We start from the raw sequence: 22140 nt of genomic DNA, 5'->3' as shown, positions 1-22140 counted from the left end.
TGCAGCCCAGACTCCAAAACACACCTCCCATTCCACCATGCAATGCCAATAGTGCAAAATAGCAATCATCTGCTCGATCTTTCTCCTGTCCACTTCTTCCCCATAGGAGCAGAAGTGTTCCAGGGTGAGGTATCAGACAAGTTTTCACCTTGTCCATTTGTACAGCACAGCAGATCTTCCTTCCATAGTATCTCCAAAAGGTGTTTCTTCCTTTAAACCTATCCCTCTCCTACAATGGCAAAGACATCTGGGAAACATGCTGCAAATTTCAGCCCAACTCCACTGTTTCTTAGGAGCATCTGTCTTCCACATCACAGCTACAAGGACAAGTTTCACCAAAGCAGAGGCACTTACCCTTACAACTCTTCCCACTGCCCCAGCTCCCCACTGCTGCTGTCTTTCTTATAAAAGTAAAGAAAACCTGGCTTGAATAAGTGAACTTTGCTCCTTTTGTATTCAGATCTGGCACCAGCCACAGATAAGAAACAATGGTCAATGCCAAACATTTTTTGTCACTGACTTCTGCCTCAGCTTTTCTTTATGAAGCCTCATTACCGCTGCCAGGAACAACCTGTGGGTCTGAGCAACATCCTCTCTTGCACCTCCCACATGTCTCATTTCCACCTCTCTTAAGAGACCATGTCACACCCCACATCCTCCACACTCCCTCTCTGGGATGCACTCAGGTAGGAGAGGCGGCTCCAGAGCAGCCTACAGGGATGCAGGCAATGCAATGTTAATCAAGAGTTGCACAGTGTGTATTTGCTTGGCTGCACCCTCGAGACAGTGCCTGTGGGTCAGCACCCAAATGAATTTAAACAGCTGCCAAGGACCTTCCCTCAACTGTTGCAGAATATAATTCCTGATGTCCTTCCTTATCCCACTAAACCAGTATCCTGCCTCCAATAATGCCCACCACTACTGGCATCAAAAGCATGCATGAAATACACACACACACACATATATATATGTGTGTGTGTGTGTGTAACTCCATGAAAAGCCCAGCTGGCATGTCATGGCATCAATTCATGCTTGTATCCTTCCAAGGAGCTGGATACACTTTCAGTCCCATGTTGAGCTTATTGCACTCCTGCCCTACAGAGCTGCACAGCAGTTTTCCAGCATGGGCTGGAGTCATAACCACCCAACCAGCACAAGAAACTCAGGCTAGAAACGTGGACCAAGTTGGTCATATACAAATGACCAGACCCCAAAACACACCTCTTACTCAGCCATGCAATTCCAGGAGTGCAAAATAGTCATCACCCTCCTGCTCATTTTGCCAAGAATTTTATTACTGTCAGCAGCCAGGACACAGGACTTAATAGGATTCCCTGAATCCATTCCCCAGGATCCCAGGCTGTTGAGATCACAAGCAGAGGAGTCTGGCAGGCAGGACAGACGAAACACTGAAGAAAGATGCCCATCAGCAGTGCTGCTATTACAGGGCAGATCCTTGCCAAGAGGGCCTGGCAGACAACAATTTCTGTGCCGTGGGGAGGGATGGAATGAGGCACTCTCCACAGAACTGACAGAACACCTCATCTCCATTCCACATGCCTGCCATTCCTCATTTCTCCCTCCACACCTTGGCTTCAGACACAGGGTAGCCAGGAAAAGCACATTTCTCACAGACTGGGAAGATGGGCACCATCCTGGGGAAAGCTCTGTCAAAATGCAAGTACAAAAAAGGATGGGAAAACGGGATGACTTTACAGTGACACTGTTCATTTCATTTCAGCTTTGCTGTGACAAAAGAAAAATCACATCAGAGTCTGAAAGGCAGGACGAGTGAGTGAGACAGAAGGAGACCTTCACCCTTAGGATCTGAAGATTTTTAAACAACCAGGGAGACTTAGGCTTCTGTTCCTCCCAGCCAAGGAAGCTGAGATGAGCTGTCATTTCTAGGAGTCCCCCTTCCTCAGGCTTTTCATGACCTCAGCTGTCAGTGCACACAGGGAGAGCTGGAGATAACCCACTGTTGAGCTCAGGAGCAGAAAGTAGAGTGAGGAGTAGAACATCCGCTCAGGAGGCCTAAGGAACAAGGCTGATGAGGCCACTGGGGACAGTAATGGTAAACTGTGACATGAAAAAGCACAGCTACCCTTTCTGTTTTTCAGAGTCTGTCAATTTTTTCTTTCTAAGCTTCTGTCTTAAACAGAAGGCACAAAAAGAACAGAGGGACAGTATGATTGCTTTAGAAATGACCAAATTACCTGGAAATGCCAGACAGGACAGTCTGCCACAAACAGGGACACACGGTGACAGAGATGTTACACAAACAAGCACATGCAAGTACACTTTTTCCTTCCATGCATAACCAATAGTCCAATGCACTCTTGAGAGCAGAAGCCAAACTACGTAGAAGGAACAAGTGAATTTGCCAGTGGGATGGCCTGGCTAGAAGAGACACAGCTCTCTAATCAACCCCCTCAGGCTGTCTCAAGAGCAAGGGGAGTTGTTGCCTTCTGTGCACGTCTAATGGGAACAGCCAGAATCGAGATACAACTTTTATTTACTGGAAATTATAGGCCTGCTGGAAAGTTCCTAAAGGGAGAGAGAGCCCTTCATCAGCCACTCCCACCTAGCATTTTTGCTTGACAAGGGAGTACAAGCAGCTTTCTTCCACCCCTTACTGAAGAATCTCTCACACCCAAAGACAAACTTTCAGAGGCTGCACTGAAAGTAGCAAATAAACCCCATTTAACACACTTGCCTTGAATTAGGAGAAAGAAAACGTGTTAAACTCTCACAAAATGTACCACAGGAGGGACTAACCACCTCAGACTCTAGAGTAAAATGAAGTGTTATACATGGGACATTATTTCAAGCACTCAGAAAAGGTGTTTTCTTATTGATTCCTGAAGCCAGCATACAGCAGGGAGTGCCAGGACTTTTACCAGGCAACAGGGGAAGTCATTCTCCTCCACTGCAGAAGCCACATGCAACAGTTTGGAATAAAACATGCTTTTTGCAGAAATACAGCACATGGCCAGAAGGAAATACAGGCCAGGAACTCAAAATACATCATCAGCACACTACAGAGCAAGGATGTGATCTGAGGAGAATTACACAGAGGAACTCAAAAGCTGCCACCTCCTTCAGCTCACAGCTCAAGCTTCCAGCAAGGACATCTGACTCAGAAGTACTGGCAGCCCAGAGCAGCTGTGGCAAACCAGAGCCCAGGCCCACCTGTGCAAGCCAGTGTTGTGCCTTTGACAGGGACCTGTCACCAGACACGCCGCATAAAGCGTAAGTGATGCTACCCCAGCTTCCAACAATCCAATTCCCCACTGGCCAGCTTCCAGCAATCCACAGATTGGGAACTGCCTGTCCTAGGCACGCAAAATGCTTCAGAGAATATAAATACACTGAAACTTCTGCACTGACTTTTCTAGTTACCATGAGCTCAGCAACAGCTCAACGGAGCCAGGCGTTCCGCTCCCTCCACAACAGGCAGCCCTTTGGCAGCAACAACAGTCAGCCAAGAGGACTGGGATGGACTTTGTCTGACTGGTGGCATGCTAAGAGGCTCTTCGGCCTCCACAGTATCAGGTAGTAAGACCACCCACCAAACCAAAAGCTTCCCTTAGAACCTTGCCAATGGCCTTTAGGTGGCAAAGGAAATGCATTTTTGCAAAAGGACCATCTTTCAAAACTGTTTGAACTAAATGGCCTCTGATGGGTGATGCTATTTCGATCAACCCTTGTTCTACGAGGCACCACATGAACCCTCAGGGAAAGCCAGGAAGCGCTGTAGGAGGACAAAGGAAGTGAAGCAGCACAATTTAAGGGATGCTACACAGTAGCTTGAAATAAAGACATGTCATTGCTAAAATTCAACAGGATACTGCAACAAGTTGATTACAAAAGCTCTCAGGAAAAGTCAGATTTAAAAAATTACAGCATGTTCTTCATGAGAGGACAAGAAGAAGCAGCTACTTGTAAAGATTCCTCATGCCAAGCAGCACCACGGTGCAGCAATAACCCATCGTCATCAGCTCCCCATTTGATGCAGCTTCCAGAAAATGAAGGGAACAGAACACCGCCTGGACTGCGTGGTAAACAAGGGCTCACTCTCTCCCTCCTCCTCCTCCTCGGGTCCTGCAAGCCCAGCATAAAGGCCAAGTCTTTATTTGTACAACAGGGAAATTTAACTGAACAAAAGACAGAGGGGGATAATAATCGTTTCACAAGATTTATAGCAATATTCAGAACACCTTCACTAATTCCGCGGGCTGTGCAAAGTTTATGACACCACCTGCAACAGGTTAAAACACTTTTCTAATGAAAAAAAAAAAAAAAAAGAAGAACCACAACAAAGCGAACACGGGCCAAGCCCCTGCGAAGCTGTGCAATGCCACAGGGCAGTGCAGGGGAAGCAAAGCAGGGCTGCGGCAGGGCCGGGGTTGGGTGGCCGCGGCCAGGTCCCCACGGGTGCGGGCTGCCGGCAGGGACGGCGGGAGGGAGGGAGCGCCGGGCCCCGCTGCCGCACACGGGGCCCAGGGGCCGCGCTCGGCCCCGCTCTCCGGTGCTGCCGCCCCAGCCCCTTCCCCGGCCTCGCTTCCCCGGGGCCGCCGCGCCCCCCGCCTCCCGCCGTCCCCCCGGCGCCGCCATTTCGGGCGCTCCGCCTCACCGTCGGCCACCGCTCCGCGCCGCCGCACGCCCCGACCTGCCGCGCTGCGCGGGAGGGAGGCAGGCGGGGACGGGAGGCACTCTCAGGAGGGCGGGAGGGAGGCGCGGCCGGCCCTGCCCGGCCCACCCCAGCCCGGGCCACCTCCCCCGCTCCCGGCCGGCCCGGCTCGCCCCCTGCGGCCGGGGCTGCTCGTGCTCTGCGGCGCCATCCGCAGCCCCGGCTCGGCTCCCGCGCCTCACGTTGCCATTTCCATTGCCGCAGGCAACACCATACAGCGAACTACTGCTGCTGGAGCGGCTTTTTTTTTTTTTCTTTAAGGCGTCAGACCTGCTTGTTAAAAGAGTTTTCCATGGAACACCCTGTAAATTAAAATCAAGCCCTGACTGGCACATTGTCTCATCCTCCCATTACCTCACTTGAGCCGCAGCCCACATACTTCTGTGCTAAGCAGCAGCCCTGTGCGGGGGATGCTCCCAGGAAAAGACCCACGCCCTCTCCACTCCACGGCTGAGTGGCCGCACATGCTTTTTCAGGGGCGGGATGAAGAGAGGAGATCTGGGCAGGGAAGGAAAAGGCCAGTTTAGAACCTCCTGCTTGCCTTAAGCTCTCCATGTGCCCAACTCAAAAATCACTTCATCCTTCCCAAGGAGTCTCTCTCTCAGCGCATGAGAATCCTGCCTAAGCTTTAGTTCAGAGCTGCTGGAGAACCAAGTGGTCAAATAGAGCCTTGGAGGATCAGCTTGCTTACACACTGAAAGGTTTGTTGCAGGGAATATGCGGCAGAACCTGGAAGCCACAAGAGATGCTGGCCCCTGCCCAGGTCCTGGCCCTCCTTGGTGGAGCCCTGGGTAGCCGCCACACTGGGCCACTGCCTTCTTGCCACGTCCAGGGATTTCATGCACAAACAGGAAAGCACAGAACCCTCCCACCGTGGCAGATTTGGGTCAGCAAATGGGCATGACCGGGCACAAGTGCTTCCTGCACTTGGGAGAGCCTGCAGGTAAAGGCGAGATACACCACAGGCCCCCCCCACCTCCACATCCTCAGCTTATTGCTGGAGTAATAGATACTTACTGCAGATACTTGTTTACCTTGAGAAGACTAATTGTACCTGGTCAGGTCTCCTGTGGACTAGTATATTCAGAAGTAGCACACAGCTACACTTGTGTTTGCAGCATCGTATATACGTATATAAACATGCCCCGCAGGCTGCAGAGGCTGGAGTCGGGTTATTGTAGCCTCGCCAGCCGAAATTTCCGTGTAACTCATCAACAGCCAGGTAAGTAATGAGTGCCTTCTAGCAAAGCTCTGAACTGCAGCGCCGCGGGGCTCTTGGCACTGAGAGGGAGATCGCCAAACAGAGCACGTGACGATGTATAATGGGCTGTGAGGTACATTTATAATTGGAGATGAAGTACTTGGTCTATATATATTTATAGTCTAAGCAATCAACAAGTAAAAAGATCATGAAAAGACACAAACAGAAGGTGACAGGACAGAAAATAATGTGTGAGTGACTGCATGATCCCCATAGCAGGAACTCATTAATTGTGTGTATATGGAAAGCGTCCCTTGGAGTTCAGGCTGCTGGAATAAAGAAGGTAGTGGAAAACAACATCTCAAACCTTTGCAATTCCTGCATTTGTCCTGTGGAAAAGCTTTAAACTTTACACTGTGGCTTAATGCTCTCTTTTCAGCCCTGTTTTGGCTTTTCAAAGAGATGCTGTCAGCCTAATCCTCTTATGCTTACCCTTAGCATATTAACATGAAAGAGACAAGTGGAAGCAAAGCAGAGTGAGGTCCCTTTGCCGGCCTGCAGAGATTTGTGGGACCATGGCTGCTTATCAGAGCAGCTGGGTTTTTTTGCTTTTGCCCTTCAACCTGATTGTGTACACAGCTGCACTGTTGCATGTGCCAGGATAAGGCTTCCCAGGCTATAAGAATAGTACTTTCTTGTGATATGATTCCAAAATACCTTACAGATTATGTGCAAAAAGTCACTTGTTCACTAAGAGGCTGGAGCCAATGTGGTGAAGGAATAAGTCCCCAGGCAGTCATATTTTGCATCCTCCCTCATCTCATGCCCCCTCAGGATATCCCATTATTTGCGTTTATGCTGCAGTTTCCAGCAGTCACTTACAAAGGGTGTCTGCTCACAGAGCTTCCATTTAGAGGCAGGAGAGATTCTGGTAAAAAAGAGGGATGTAGTAAAATGAATTTCTTGGAAATTCTGGTCTAGTTTGGGTCTGATATCAGACAGGTTTAAAAACTAGCAGCATGTCCCTTTAGACTGCATCTTGGCCTTCTAACAGGATATTTAATTATTGTGCTGAGAGACAACAAAAGACCTTCCAGTAATAAACCCCACCCTGCTGTTTATCGTTGTCCAAGCTCAGCCTGCTCAAATTCTGTGCCATTTTGTCATCCTTGAAACAAAAATCCACCCTTCCTGCTTTAAAAAAATATATGTTACAATGAACTACTTGTGCTGTCAGTTTATAGCAGGGGAAATGAGTAATAATTTGTTTGGTCAAAACTGCAGAGTGATTAGTTCTGTAAGGCATGAACATCCAAGCTGGAGCCATGCCAGGGCACAAGGATTAAAAGCAACCAAATTCCTAACTCTAGTGAAAAGGATGCATGGGATATTAACAAAATAAAGATTTAGTTCTATGAATATAGGTAACAAGGTGAGAACCTGCCCTCTCTGAAAGCACTACCCCCCGACACTGGGGAAGTGTCTCGCCTTTTTCTCCCCCATGCTCTGCCTTCCCTGAACAGCTGGACTCTGGCTGCTTGAAAAACAGCCTCTGCCTCCAAAACATGGGGTCCTGGTCAACTCTCTCCCTATTTGTAAGAACCCCTGTGTACCACCATGGGGGACAGGCCACTTCCTGAGCAGTGAAAAGGGAAGGTCACACTACAATCAGTGATTGAAGATGGGAGGCTGAATCTCCTGCGGTGCCTGGAAAAAAATCTCTCAACACAAGCGCTTCTAAGACAGCATTTCTTTATTGTCTGTACTGTTTGCACACTAAGAAAACCACTCAAGGTTGTACATTAAAAGAACCTGATGGTTCTTGCCTTTGCAGTATGACAGCACTGATAAAGGTAACACACACACTGGCCCGTATTTGCGTGTCAGCTGTATTTCACGCCTTTGTCTCGGGTGTGCTGTGTACAGAGTGTGGGAGGTGCATGTTCAGAACACCTTAGCACGGATTTCCCTTCCCAAACATCGCTCCTTGCAAACACGAGCAGTTCCCTGGCAGCACTGTTGGTCTTACTCCAGGCTCCACACCAGCTACCCTGCTTCCTTCTGGACCTCTTGTAGCTTTCTGATTCCCAGTCTCTAGAAGGTGCTGGTGCAGTTAAACAGTGTGAGTCACAGCCAGCCAACAGTAAGGACTGAGCAGGATCTTACTACTTTCAGCTCTTCCTTTTACTCAGAAATCCTGCTCTTCCAGAGAAAAACTTCCTCTTTCCTATCAGAAGTAAAGGGCACCAGGAGGAACCATGGAAATTCTTTGTAATACTGATGGGCTGTAAATGACTCAGAGCACTTTACTTGCATGGGATACTCCCAGTGAAATTTGTGCAATAAACAGACATTCAGAGTGGCCGCCTTATCCCAAGAGAGGAAAGACCATGGCAAAGTACGGGCTTTCCCTATGCCGCAAGGCTGGGGGGCTGCTTCACAGCTGCAGTATCACATCTTGTGCCTAAAATGTCAGTCACACACAGAAACAGCCTCGAAAACAAAAGGGAAAAGGGCACTACCAAAAATCTCACTTAGTCCCAATAAGGCTTTGAGAGCCACTGAGCTGCAAACCCGAAAGCATCGCACCCCAGAAGCTCCACGGCCAGGCACAGTGGCAGCTATGCCGACAGGAGCACCTCTGGGGACAGTTTCTACCTCTGCCCGTGCCTCTCCTCCCCCTGCTTTGCCCCACCCCTTAGCGACAAGAAGGCCTCTTCCCAATGGGAACAGGTTCAATCCAGCTCTTTCTCAGGCCCTTCACCAGTAAAGTGAGGCTGTTGCTCAAGGTCACTGCAAGAGAAAAAGGTACATTTCCCACAGGCAGCTGCCCTGTGCTTCCAGCCCAGGTGCACTTGAAAGCACTGCGGTGGGATCTTTCAGGACTGCGGGTGAGGCAGTTCCGAGTTGCTGGAGATTCTTCAGGAAAGGATAAGAGAATGGGAGGAAACAGGCAGCATTCAGCCTTAAAACAGGCTATATATGGCTCCCCTGGTTTGTATAGCACAGCTCCTGCAATTGGCTATGAAACAGCAGCACATGCCAGTGCCTGCGGGTCCCAGGGCAACTGCTCTGTGTTCCGTAAACATACAGTAGGACATCGAAAATGTCCATTAGGGTGACAAAGCCATGAAAGCCATTGGGATGACTAATCCTATCAGTCCATACTATAATCACACATGGAATCTGTTAACTACAATATTGACAAGCCCAACCAAATCCTGCAGTAAATACAGGGCCTGATCCAGATCTTGCCAGAAGTGGTGGAAGTGTTCTCGCTCACCACAGCGGGCTCTCAGCTGAGCGCTGCTGTTGCAGAACTAAGAGATGATGCTACTCTCTGGGACCTGGATCACTGCTTAGAGCTAGCCCAAACTTAAAATAATTTCTTTATCTCTTACATGGAAATTCTATTTAATACAGACCCACTGTGTCCTCTGCTCACTGCTACTAGGCCACTTCTTTGCCAAAAAGAACAGGAACAAGACTTCATCCCTTTACAGGGAATCAACCTCTCCAGACAGAAGGCCCAATCTGTGCTACTAGCTAAGACCAGTCAAATTCGCCCAAAGAAGCAGAGGCCTCCAGAGACCAGGGCTGCATGCAGAGTTAGGAAGTAGAACAGTGCAGATAATATGCACATTTTGGCCTGATTTGTGCCTCAAAATTCACAGACTGGGAAAAGCTGCACCTTCCCCAAGTCTCTAGAGAGCTGATACCATCAAATTCAGCTTGCTTGAAAGGAATCCCCAGCTTCATGATATACCATTGGCACATGTCTCTTGCTGGCACATCAGTGTGCTTTATGTGCAGCACCCTTTCCTTCTGCTGATATCCTCCAGCTGCAGGGCATTCTCCCTCTGCCTGTCTTCTTGTGCTGTCAGCAACCTGGAAAGAGCAGCACAGAGCAAGAACACAACCTGGTTACTGAGATCTTCCTTCCAAGACGCTTGCCTCTGCTCTTTGCTCTCCACCAGCCATTTAGGATTTACATTTAGGATTGCTAGAAGTAACAGGCCCAAAGACTTGACTTCTCTGGAAGTCAGGCTAGATGAAAAACACACAGAGAATGAGCATGAATTTCCAGGGAATGGGGAAAGCAACTGGACACATACAAGAGGGGGCACCATGGCATAGTAATCAGAGCACCCATGTGAGTGGCCTGTGCCTTATTCCCAAGCTCTCCCATTGATGTCAGAATCCCAGGTTGTTTGTTCCACCTGTGTGGGCCATCTTGGGCAGCAGCGTGGTAATAAAGCATGCTGAAGGCACGTGCTATGGGAGATGTAATTCACCTAGCTGATAAGTAAATCCTCCCAGTTAATGAACAGCTAAGTCCTGCTGTGGCTATAACAGAGATGATGCAGGAGGTGGTGAAGGGATAAAAGAAAACAAAATGATAGCTTTCATGCAAGATTTAAAATACCTTTTTTTTCCCCAAAATTACCTGTTTTTTAAAAAACTAAAAATCTTAGGGCAAACTTCTTTCAGCCAAACAGTATCTTATCTCCTTTTTAAACTATTGCCACTGAAATAGCTCAGTCTGTACAATGCTTATTAAGATAGGGAAGAAAGAACCCTTAGAGCTGCATGCAGACTTCAAACTGAAAACACCAGCTTAAAATCTGGGGGAGTATGCAAGGATTTTGTGATGAAATATTCAAATTAAACTACTAATCTTGCAACAGCCAGATCTACCAGGTGAAGCTTTGTATGCAAAAACATCCAGTCTACACTTGGTGCTCTCCAGGCACAAAAGACAAGGACCTGAAGTCAGAGGAGTCAGGTCTTTTTTGGGATGTGACAAAGTCCATCTCTGACACCCCTCTCTTTGGGCCCATTCCCCAGGAGAGCCCACACCAGTCACCTCCAGCTGGGGAAGTATCCCAGGGTGACTGTTCCTGTTCACTGACCTGGCCATGTGCAGCATGGGCTCCATGATGTTGTAGCCAGTCATCGCACTGCACTCGTAGAACACAGCCTTGTACTCCTGCCAGAGAGCACAGCAAGCACCCACGGTGACTGCCAGCTCTCTACCAGCACCATTCACCCACAGCCTTGGGAGCTGGCCCACCCTCATCCCCAGGAACCCCGCCAAGAGCCATTGGAGCCAGGAGGGTGGCTGCTACCCTGCTGGGGTGCACACCCTGCTCACCAACCCAGGAAAAGGAGATGCTTTTTCAGCATTTGGAGCCAAGCCAGAGTGTCCAAAAGGAAGCACTGGGGGAGTTTTTTGGGAAGAGAAAGCATCCATCCAGGGTCCTTTGATTCCCTTACCTTTCTGTTGTGAGTCCAGAAGGCAGGAAACACCTTTGAAACCCTGTCTCCCCCCACCCAGGGGCCAAGGTGCCAGCAGGCAGGCAGACAAGGGAGTGAGGAAAGAGGCAGGATAATGTTGCATTAAGGAGCCCACAAATGGGAAATCAGCCATGCATGTTGCTCTCAGAAAGACTGTAATGGGACATCAAGCCCCAAGAGAAATACATGAGCCTCCCTCAAGGGCCATTGTCTGCCACGTACAGGCCACCACCTCATCCTCCCTGGTACCAGAGGGACCTTGGTACATGTTCACATTGGAGAAACAGGGGGTGGGACGGAGAGGGAAGGTACCATACTGGAAGAGGGCTCCAAGAAGGGCTATCTGCCAGCTGGAGGGTGGCTGCAGAGCAGGTCAAGCAGCAGAGCACTGAGTCACACCTTTGCCAGCCTTTCCCCCTCCACCTTGGGCACATTCCGGGTCTCCCTCTGCACAGCATCCAATTTGTTTCCAAGCAGAAAGACCACAGCTCCATCCTCGATACCTTCCTGCAAGAGAAATAAAGACCCCTAGAGACCCAGCAACTCAGAGCAGATCCTTCCAGCTCAAGCAAACAAGACCTTCAGTGGCAGCAGGATCAGGCCCATTAGATCATTAAAGGGCCATTCCTTCAATAGCCCCAGGGATTTGTGGAAGGAAGCTTGAACTAGGGAAACATACTACAAATGTTTGGTATGTTCAGCTGGGATGGTGACAGAGGGGAGGCAAGACATAAGTGCCTCTCAGGAAAATAACAAAATGCCTAAAAAAAAGCAGCTTGCCCCATAGGCTATTCAGAATTTGGGATCAGGCAGAGCTTCTTAATAAGCACAGTAATTTTTGTATGTGCATTACTGTGTCTAATGTGCTGTCCTAAACTCAATGATCCCATGCTGAAAATCCACTGGCCAAGCAAGTTAAGCAACCTTGAACCCTTGTAAATTGTCTCTGCAGGAACTGTTATTCCTAGGCAATTCCTGGAGCCCCCGCACCTCTGGTCAAACTCTCTACAGTTCCACTGGCTCACTAAAACATGGGCAGAAGAACAGGGCTCAAACATATTTCCACACTCTAGTGCCCTGGATGACATACAGAACCTGAAAACAAAATAAATACACAGATGGGGAGAGGAAAAGAAGAGAGAGATTAAAATTTACAGATTTCATGTGGTTTGATTTTCTGTGGGCTCGGTTTAACCTTCCTCCTGAAAGGAACCCAATTTTCAGAGCCTGGTTAGTTTTAAAGATCTTAACCATTGATCTTTCAGAGTCCAAAGGCATAAGTGGTTGTTTGTTTCGGTTTTTTCCCCAACAGGCTTGTGGAAATTAATCATATTAGAAACCTCCAACCTATACTTACTCATTTCACTAAGATCTTGGTTTTTTGAGACTCAGCACAATCAAAACAAAACCACCCTTGAAAATTTCCCTTCATCTCTTGATCATCTACACACAACTAATTTAAATTATAAAGAAAGGTATTTTTGTCTCCCCAAGAAGATATAAGCCACAGATAAATGCTTTAAGTGAGTGTTTGGTGGAAAACCAAGAGTATTAACACATTGTTACCAAATTTTAAGATTAAAAAGGAAATAAAAAGGGCCACCTCCCTTTCCTGTGCATAGGCCAGACACAAGGAGATCTCCCTGCCTGAGCACAGGTGGGATGTGACCATGTATAGGAGATGTAGCCAGGGCACATGAGCTGCTTACAAACCCACACTACTGTTTTGGCAGGTCCCACCACATTCTGCCACAGAAACAGCTCTCCCTGATTTAATGGGCCACCACTGGCTTTGTTACCTTCAACACAAAGCCCCTGGTCCCAAGCTGACCACCACAGGCATGTGCTTTGATAATTCAGCTTCACGAGGTCAATAGGACTTCCCGGGGCACTGAAAAATGTCACTTCCAGACAGACTGTTGGAGCTGGTCTGGAGCAAGGGAGCACCGGCAGCAGCAGCATTGGAGCAGCCCAGGTCCCGCTCTCACCTGGATGCTGCTCATCCAGTTGCGCACCGCCACGAAGGAGCACTCGGCCGTGATGTCGTACATCACCAGGATCCCGTCTGCCTTCCGGAAGTACTGCTTGGTAATGCTCCGAAACCTGAGCCCAGACAAAACCAAAGGCGCTCTCAGCACCACTTGTGCAATGACAAGACACAGAATGGGATTATCTGTTAGTGCAGGCTCTCTGCAAGGCCTGGCAGCCCCCGTGCATGGTGTGTCCCTCAGGGCCAGTGCCTACACACAGGTGACAGGTCAGACCCCTCCACCTTTGAGACAGGCCAGGCAGCCATGGGTGAGCAGGAATCTTGCCAAATGCATGGTGCTGAGAAAGCAAGGAGGAAGGCCTTTGTAGGTCAGGAAGAAAGAAGTAGAAGAATCTGTTTAGGTGGGATAGGAAAAGGTAATTTCCTATTAAAAGGGAAACTGAGGGAGAAAACATGATCTTTCTCTATGGTCTGGAAGAATCTGCAGACTAAGCTGTACCACAGTACAAACTAGGCATGCATAATGTCTGCCCCAGTGCTGCCAAAACAGCAATTAAGAATTCAGCATCAGTACAGTCTGTTTCCACTACTGAATCTATAAACCAATCCCATTATACATAACAAATCAGGAGCTAGACACAATTTCCAGGAAAAACTCCTGCCAGACATCTACTTTTTCCTGTCTGTACCACTTAAAACCACAGACTTGTCTTTTGTGAATAAATTCCAACCAAAGCCAACCAAACAAACAAACCCCAAACTAAACAACCAAAACAACAAACCCAAAGCTTATAATCTGTAAGTACTTCGTGACAGAGCCATGATATAACTGCACTGATTGCAAACTGATGGAATAAATTGCAACAAAAGTACTGAGATCTCACTAAAGAGCTATGTACTTCAGCCCTGCACAGGATAACAGACTCTCCTATTAGGAGCCAAGAAAACCTACAGCTGTTACCCTCCTGAACTCTTCAGGTTATTGCCTGAAGCCTGGTCTTTCTCAGTACAATAAGGACACAACTTTCTGGCACCTACCCAACTGAGAAAGCACAGACTGTATCTTTGGCAGTCAAGGTGCACCTCTGGAACTGCCAGCCACGCCAGATGCTCCACAAGAAACATCAAAGGTAGCATGCATCAGTCTCAGGGAAGTCACCAAGGAGGTCTTACATGCTCCAAGGGGTTCTTCTATCTCTTCCTTAGGATACTTACTGTTGGACACCTCTAGTTAGAAGGAATTAATATTTCTCCAGAAGAAAAGGCTTTTGCTTTTTCCCAGGTCTCCTATTTGGTATCAGCACTGAGTCAAGCTCTCTCTTGTGGATACACATCTAAGACCTGCTAGTGCTGCAGGGGCCTGTACTAAAGGTCCTTCTGCAGAGACAATATCTTGAATTTGGCCTCTGCTGCAATCTGGACTCAATAAAATGTCACATTTTATGTCATAGCAACTCCCCTTATTGCTCTGTTTCAGCATCAAAATAACCACAGGAGTCCCCTCAGAAATAATTATTTCTTCAGCATGAAGCTTAATTTTGGAAGAGAGAGTTACTTTTCAATAAATACTCCTACTTAGTACATTCCCACCAGCTCTGCATGGTCTAGCTGACTGAGACAGACAGCATCGTTGGCGCAGTTTAGGATTAGAATATTCCCATGACCTTGGCTGCCCCCTGAAGGCCTGCCCCCATAACGTATTTAGCTCAAAATACCCAGTACTTATTTTCGTCAGGCCCTTGAGGTTCATGGTCCCCTTGAAATAGCTTTTCATCTTAAGCTTCAAATTGTATCCCAAATAAAATGTAATTTACATGGAGGCAGTGATGGGCCTTTACCTCTAGTAGCAGATAAGGGTCAAATGTATCCTCTGCTACTCTGATCCTCACCAACAGTGCTGGTAACATCTAGAGATATCCCATGCTTTTGAAACTAGAGGCCTTCAAATGGGGAACCAGTGTTCACTGTCACAAAAAGCTGCATAATCTCTCTACCAAGGATTATCACTTCCACAAGTCTGTCAGCAGAAGGGACAGTGAAAGGGGTTGATAACCTCACTGATAGAGTCCAGCAGGGTAGTTCAAATCACCTTCCCCACGGGTCATGCTAATTCAGCTGGCTTTGACAGCTGAATCAGATCTGCAAAGGTTCACAGTCCTTTCCACCCTTTGAACCCCATGGCATACATCTATGGACAGACTGCTTGGAGCCACAAGCATGCAGGTCAGACACATGGAAAACTACTTTTCTGTCAATCCTCAGAGCGATATCCCCGAGCCCTGCTTCACAGCCACAGCTTCTAGAAATCTCTAAAGCAGACCTTTGCTGCAGGTTCAGCACTGGAATAGCTGTCATGAACCTGTCTGGTCCTTCTGAAGCTGACAGTTTTCCCAGGGACAGAAACCAGCTGCATGTACTCTTTCCCTTTCCTCCACTGAGCCTGGCAGAAATCTTACCTCTCTTGTCCAGCTGTATCCCACAGCTGTAAGGCAACCTGGGTGTTATCCACCATCAAACTCTTCACCTGGTAATCGATACCTGTCGGGAAGGTAACAATGACTGTAAGGTAGTATGGGGCGAGAGCAGCTCACCATTACAATAGCCAGGCCAACTCCGTTTAGTTCAGGGAAATTGCCAGATTGATTCAATATCGGGAGAGGGACCAGCTTTACCTCTATCTGGGCTATAATACAGGCAAAAAAACATTTGCCCAGGCTGACTTTCCCACCTTCCTTATCCAGATGAGCCAGGCACGCTATTACTTACCAATGGTTGCGTTGAGCTCAGCCAGGAACCTGTCATAGCAGAAGCGGTGGATGAAGGAACTCTTCCCAACACCAGAATTCCCTACAAACACCACTTTAAAGATGCGATCTGGGAAACAGCTGGCTCGTTCCAGTGCTGGGAGCTGCAATGGAAAAAAGGGATGAGGTTTTGAAGAGCACAGTTGCAGGTGGTGCTTTGATTTAGGCATTGGACCCCGGCACTATAAACTTATGGAACTGGAGTTAGATGGGAAGACAGTCAAACACCCTCAAGGCCCTAGCACAGGTGTTTAAGGAGTAACCCCAGGTAAGTGCACTCACCCTGGTTTCGGTGCCAACAGGCTGTGCTCGAGGAGGCAGAGGAGCAGCATCCAAACCATCTGCATTTCTTCTGCAGTCAGAGTCACCCTTCCAAGTCATCTTAAACCACTCAGGATCTGCTGCCAAGGGCCATCTCTCCTCATCTCTGCTGCTCTCTCCAAAGTTTGTGCTGCCTCCTTCTCCTGTCTTCATCCGTACCCCATTGCCTGGGAAGTATTTACAGTTCTTTCTGTTGGGTTCTTCCACTGCCACATCCACTGGGAAGGTGAAGGGAGGGTCCGCAGAGGCCAGTTGTCTGTATTAAAGCCCACAGGCAGCACAGGTAGGGTGGGAGGGGGTGAGGAGATAGGGAAAGAAGGAGGTTGCAAATTCCCAAATAACCAACACAATCCAATTAGTGCATATAAAGCTCTTGCAGGAACTCCATATATTCACTCCCCATACTCCCTGTGACTAAGACATGGGTGGCTCCCCTAAGGAAAGAGAGACAGCTCACCAGAGCTGTGCTGTACTCATATGTACTGACAAATATGTCATTAATTTTAATAAAAATTGCCACTTTGGATTTTTCAAGAGTTTTTTGCCTTCCACTTCCCCAGTAGTGAAAAAAATGAAGCAAAGCATATAAAAGTAGCAAAATGAAAACCTTTCTTTTTTTTAAAAAAAAAAGTAACAATTACCCCTGTATTTTTGTTACTAAATACAATACAAAAAGAAGTAACAGACTGTGCCCACACAAGAGCAGGCTGATGCACCTTGCTCACTGAGGGTAGAGCTGACATGGTAGGTGGAGGAACAACCTTCAAAAGAACATCTAGAATAACCAATTTAAACTATTGGAATTATTGCTGAGGAACAAGGCAGCATCACTGGTTTTCCACTGTTAAAGAATTAGACAAGGAGTGAGAAGACCTAGAACTCAACCAGAGGGATTTATCCACCACAGATATCTCCATTGATTTCACTGGGCAGCAGATTGCATTTCGAAGCAAATTAGAGTGACCAGAGCTTACTACACTCAGTGTCTTCAGAGGCAGGACATCCCACCCCACCCTGCAACATTTTTCTCTTGCTATTAGTGCAGGAATCAAGGCTATTCTTTCTCACTCCAGCAAGTACATTTCATCTGGGTTGCAAAATTCACCTGCTGCCATGCCTACACTTTTTTCCATGAAAGGGAGCTCACATTCCTGGTTTCCCTCCCTGCATCTGCCCCAAATGCAAGTCCAGAGCCAGGCCAGCTAGAACTTTTCCCTCTTGAAAATGGACACATAGTCCCAGGGGAATGGTGCCCAGCTCCCAGGGCTGGCAAAGTCACACAATGAGGGCCCTCAAAAGCCTCTTTAGTAGGGGCAAAGGGACAAACACAAAACTCTGAACAGTGACCCCAGATCCAGTGGATTTCTTTTCATGTTTCTCAAGCAATGTGGTGTGACACAGCGCTGGGACAGAGACAGGACCAACAACTACTTCTCCCCTTCTTCTGTGATCACCTTCATTGCCAAACTTCTCCAGCTGTTAAGCCTTTCCAGTGGGTTTATGCCAGTAGCAGTTAGAAGGATCTTTGCAAGAAAGAATTGGGGAGGAAGATGGGAACACTTGGTTATCTGATTTGATGGATATTGAATGGGTGTCAGTCACACAACCATGAAAGAGCTCTGCCTCAGACCTATCCAAGCAACCTCTCACCTGGGCTCAAGAATCAGCCCCTCCTCCACAGTCTGCCTGGTTTTCCATCAGTCCATGAGCCAAGGAGCCTGGAGCTAAATTCTTAAGTGCCACTACCAGAATTGCAAGCATTAAAGGTGAGTTGAAGCTGGAAGAAACTGAGCCTAGACCTGTGTCTCTGGCTGGCACCAGGAGAAACTGGGGAGCAATGGAACTTTCTGCAGAGACCTGGTAAGAAACAGAGGAACGTGCTGCCTTTAAAACTTGTTTGGGGCCAGCAGTTGTGAGATCCAGCTCCAAGCCAGGTCACTGTATATTCTGCACGTAGAGTGGAAAAAAAAAAAAAAAAAGAAAAGGCCTTGGCCACAAAGACGTGTTGCCTGCCCTGGCTGAAGGGAGGCCTGGTGTACCAGGTGAGCACCTGCATAGGTGTAGAGGGAGATGGGCAAGATGAACCCATCTGGAGCCAGGTCCTCTCCTCGAGGCTTTCAGCTGCCAGAAAGAACCCAACCCTTGTGCAATTCCTGCCCTCTCCCATGCCCCGGGGATATGAACTCTGGCATGAGGCACCAGCGGACAGGATTTGTGCCTGAGGATGAACTGGAACACTTGGGAGTTGATTCAGTCATTTCAAAGAGCTGTCTGACTCAGAGAGAGGCAGTCTTTGTGACTCCCAGCCTGTGAACAGTCCCAAACTTTCTGGTGAGATTTAGATTTGCTCCCCCCCCTTGCTGCAGGCAGAAGCAGCAGCGAGGCCACCTCCCTGTGGAAATTAGTGAACAGTATCCTCAGCTTCATGCTGAGCCAACACCACCCGATGCCAGGAGACAGCTAGAGCCACAGAAAAACTGCACCCCCCACCATGCTCCCAAAACCAGCCAGCACCAAGGTGGGAGAACCAGACACAGGACACAGCTTGACGACAGGGTACTGCAGTGGGCACGGGCTGACACCATGGACACGACACAACGCCCATCTAACCGTTTGACAGGCTTGTCCTCCAGCAGGGAACTGCCTAGCACTGACTCTTTCTTCAGCAGGGGCTTTTGGTTCTGAGGCACCTGCAAGTTGAAAAGAGAAGGAATGAAGAATGTGATTGCAGCCCCAGTTCAACCACTCCCCACCTCTGTAGAGCACTCGGGAGGCAAGGCTGGAGCCCTGGCAGCCCCACACTGTGCAGTGGTAGTGCCTAACTAGAAGGCTCCAAGAGGTGAGCACAGGGCTTGCTTTTCTTGGTTCAGATAATTTAATTCCTGCAAGAAGCCATCACTGTTGCTGCTTTCTCCTTCAGTTTTAAATCCATCAAAATTGGTGATGCCCCAAACTGAATTCTTCCTCTAGCCAGCCTGAGTTATTTCTATGGCTGGTTCTCCACTTGGTCTCACAGCTGAATCTCTCTTTCCCCACCTGCCTCTTTCTTATGCTGATGTTTTGCAGGACAGACCAATTGCCCCTTCCTCAGAAGACACTAGTACCCTTCCTCCACCTGTACTCACCTAGAGCTGCACACAAACCACAGGAAAGGAAGGAGGTAGCTCTGCAAAGGGTGATGCACATGCTCTGCCTTACAGCAACATCTCTCTCCATGCTTTCCTCCTACTTACCTCAGACTGAACACTTCCTACAGCCAGTATTTACCAGCTCCCCAGAGAAGGAAGAAGCGGGACAACTTCTCTCCCAACCCTCTTCCCCCCCATACAAGCAGCTTTGCCATTCCCAGCAGAGTCACTGCTCTGGCCACACACACACAAAACATGAAGTGAGAGACAGCATGGAAAGGTGTCCATTGCTTTGGCACTGGGGGAAAGGGAGATGCATTCAGTCTGCGAATCTGAAGATTTCTAACACGTCCTTACAAGTTATTTCTGGGGGAAAAGGTGGAGAAATATGGGTTTGCAGTCTGCCAGATCTGCTTCTCACAGCAGTTTTGAACTGACCAAACACCTGCAGGCAGCTCTGGACAGGCCTTCCTTCATGCTTCCCACAGCCCGGAGGACTACAAAGATTATTTCTTCAATAACCCTTACTGAAGGCTTATTTTAAAAGGCAAAAAAATTAAGAAGCTGTTCTGTTGGTCAGTACTCCCAGAACACCTTTACTGCAATGCAGTCTAACAAAAGGAGACACTCTGGGCTCCACAAAGGGCCTGACCCACTTAGGAACTTTGCGGGGAAAGAACAAAACATTTTTTACATATAAAACTGATATTCAAGAGAACCTCCAGCCACAGCAACAATCCAGCACTGAGAGGCTCACAAGTGGGGAGCACAAATCTTCCAAGGCAAACGACCCCCAAGTGTATAACAACACCCCAGTCAACACAGCCAGGCTGTGGTACAGACAACCAGTGGTTCTCCAGCAGGGACAGAAGAGGAAGTTTTCAGTGTTTGAGCAGCTTCACTCGAGGGCGCCCTCTAGCCACACAGAAAGAAGGAAATTGTGTCACAGGCCACTGGAGCAGACTCACAACCTTCAAGTCACCTGTGGAGCAAAAGGACTCCCACACAATCTGCTCTGGCACCTTACCTGGAGAGGGAACAGCCTGCAGAGCACGTACTCAGGTAAGAAAGGAGGAACAAAGGGGGCATGTTTTGCCATTGGTTCTGCCATGCTTTATTGGCCTGCCAGGTTTGTGTAACATTTGGCTTTTCACCGGGATGATAAAGGGACAGATGCGACATCACAGCTGTGTAACACACAATGACAAGGATTCCACAACAGCACATGTACAAGCATTTTGGATGGGAAAGATTCTGGTTTACCACTGAAATAAAAATACATGTCAAATATAGTCAAAGTACCAAAACCACTCTTCATGATGAGCAGACATGAAATTTGCTCGGTTAACATAAAGCATGCAAGCATAACTCCACAGCCAGATGGGTCATGGGTGTGAAACTGAACCTGGAACCCCTGGGTCTTAAAAATACCCATCAGTGGTTTGCACATAGGCAGAAATAGCCATATATCACTATTTGTGACCCAGCCTCTCATCTGGGACAAGAGAGTGCCCCACAGTGCAGCGGGGTCAGGGTCTGCCCACCCTGGCAAGGCCAGAAACTCTTATGAAGAGCAAGGTATTAAGCTGGGAACTGAGAAGAGCAAAGGAGCAGTGACTGGGTGCTATCAGCCACATATAGCCCAACTCCTCCTTCCAACCACTTCAAAATCTTTGCTATGAAAGAACCTCTGTTCACCACACCTTAATTTCATGGAAATAACTCTTCCCAGCACTAAGAGAGGGTATTAAGGCCTTGGGTTTCTTTTTAGCCTGTAAAAGCACTGATAGTGTCTGGCAGAGTGTGTTGCACACTAGGGATCCCCATCAGAAGGCTGGACTCTCCTTTTTGCTTCTGCAGGGAAATACTGCCATTTTCTCTCCCCCTTACTGTGAGACAGGCTGGAGAGCAGATCTTCTGCAGGTGTATGATGATAGCAGCATCTCTGCAAGCCCTTGGAGCCCTGCTTCCCTGCAGGCTGAAATGAGAGTGGCCAAAGGAAAAAAAAAAACCTTACTCCAGTACAGGCTTCAACTGCCCAACAAGACACAGCCTTGGTAGATGAGCAATGGTGGTAGGAAGAGTTCACCCTGCACCTCATTCCCTGCTGCCAGTGCCAGGAGAAGGGAGAAAGCAGCCCCTTCTGTGCTATGACTCTCTCTGCTAGGCTCTCTCTTGGGTCCACCTGCAGCAGCAGGTCTTTGCAGGGGAACGGGAGAAGAGAATAGAGGAGAAGCAGACAAGCTTTGCACACACAGAGGTACATACCTGAGTGGTCTCCACAGGCCACCTGCCCGCCCATAGGAACCCACAAGCTGATGAAGCACAACACATGGAAAGAGGGGAAGAAACCATTTTCTTTGCCTGCTTGCACTGGACTCTGCTAGAGTGATTGTGTTTATGGCTTTTCCAAGAGGGAGCAGGAAGCTCTGGTGTACACACACATAGTTAGCAGCTTTAAAAATCAAGACTGAAGAAAAAAAAAATCCTCCAGATTTCAGAAACACACACACGTTACCTCTATCCAAAATTGTTACTGACATTATTTTATACAGCTCTCCACCTGGAGAACTCCAGCCTCTGGATAGAGCAGGGCATTTTGTCTCCTATCTGGGCACAATCCTGTGTTTCCTTCCACAGTCCCTTACACACCAGTCAGAAAGGCTCTCACATTCTATCACTGCCTGTCCTTCCTGCAAGTCACC

At 48.2% G+C, this 22140-nt stretch overlaps 2 protein-coding genes across 5 annotated transcripts in view; both read right to left on the bottom strand.

The window, feature by feature from the left end:
- CD151 (CD151 molecule (Raph blood group)) overlaps positions 1–4742 on the bottom strand; it is a 36026-nt gene extending 31284 nt beyond the window's left edge. For 2 of the 3 annotated variants that reach the window (XM_032111584.1, XM_032111583.1), the window contains exon 1: positions 4637–4742. The gene's annotated coding sequence lies outside the window, so the exon portion shown is untranslated. The remainder of the gene's footprint in view (positions 1–4636) is intronic. The other variant, XM_032111586.1, reaches the window with a different exon arrangement.
- Positions 4743–7629: 2887 nt separating this feature from the next.
- Positions 7630–22140, bottom strand: part of CRACR2B (calcium release activated channel regulator 2B) — a 29399-nt gene continuing 14888 nt past the window's right edge. Inside the window, exons 11-18 of one of the 2 annotated variants that reach the window (XM_032111581.1) lie at positions 18918–18997; positions 16269–16563; positions 15949–16090; positions 15639–15720; positions 13181–13295; positions 11592–11699; positions 10808–10884; positions 7630–9782 (exon numbers count right to left, since the gene is read on the bottom strand). In XM_032111581.1, the coding sequence (XP_031967472.1) occupies positions 9698–9782; positions 10808–10884; positions 11592–11699; positions 13181–13295; positions 15639–15720; positions 15949–16090; positions 16269–16563; positions 18918–18997 (984 nt within the window). In that variant the 3' untranslated portion in view covers positions 7630–9697. Of the gene's footprint in view, positions 9783–10807; positions 10885–11591; positions 11700–12182; positions 12288–13180; positions 13296–15638; positions 15721–15948; positions 16091–16268; positions 16564–18917; positions 18998–22140 lie in introns of those variants that run through there. The other variant, XR_004240697.1, reaches the window with a different exon arrangement.

This window comes from Corvus moneduloides, chromosome 6, assembly GCF_009650955.1.
Source record: "Corvus moneduloides isolate bCorMon1 chromosome 6, bCorMon1.pri, whole genome shotgun sequence".
Taxonomy (NCBI): Eukaryota; Metazoa; Chordata; class Aves; order Passeriformes; family Corvidae; genus Corvus; species Corvus moneduloides.
Note: the sequence above shows the minus strand (reverse complement) of the source record. Positions and strands in the feature narration are given on the sequence as shown.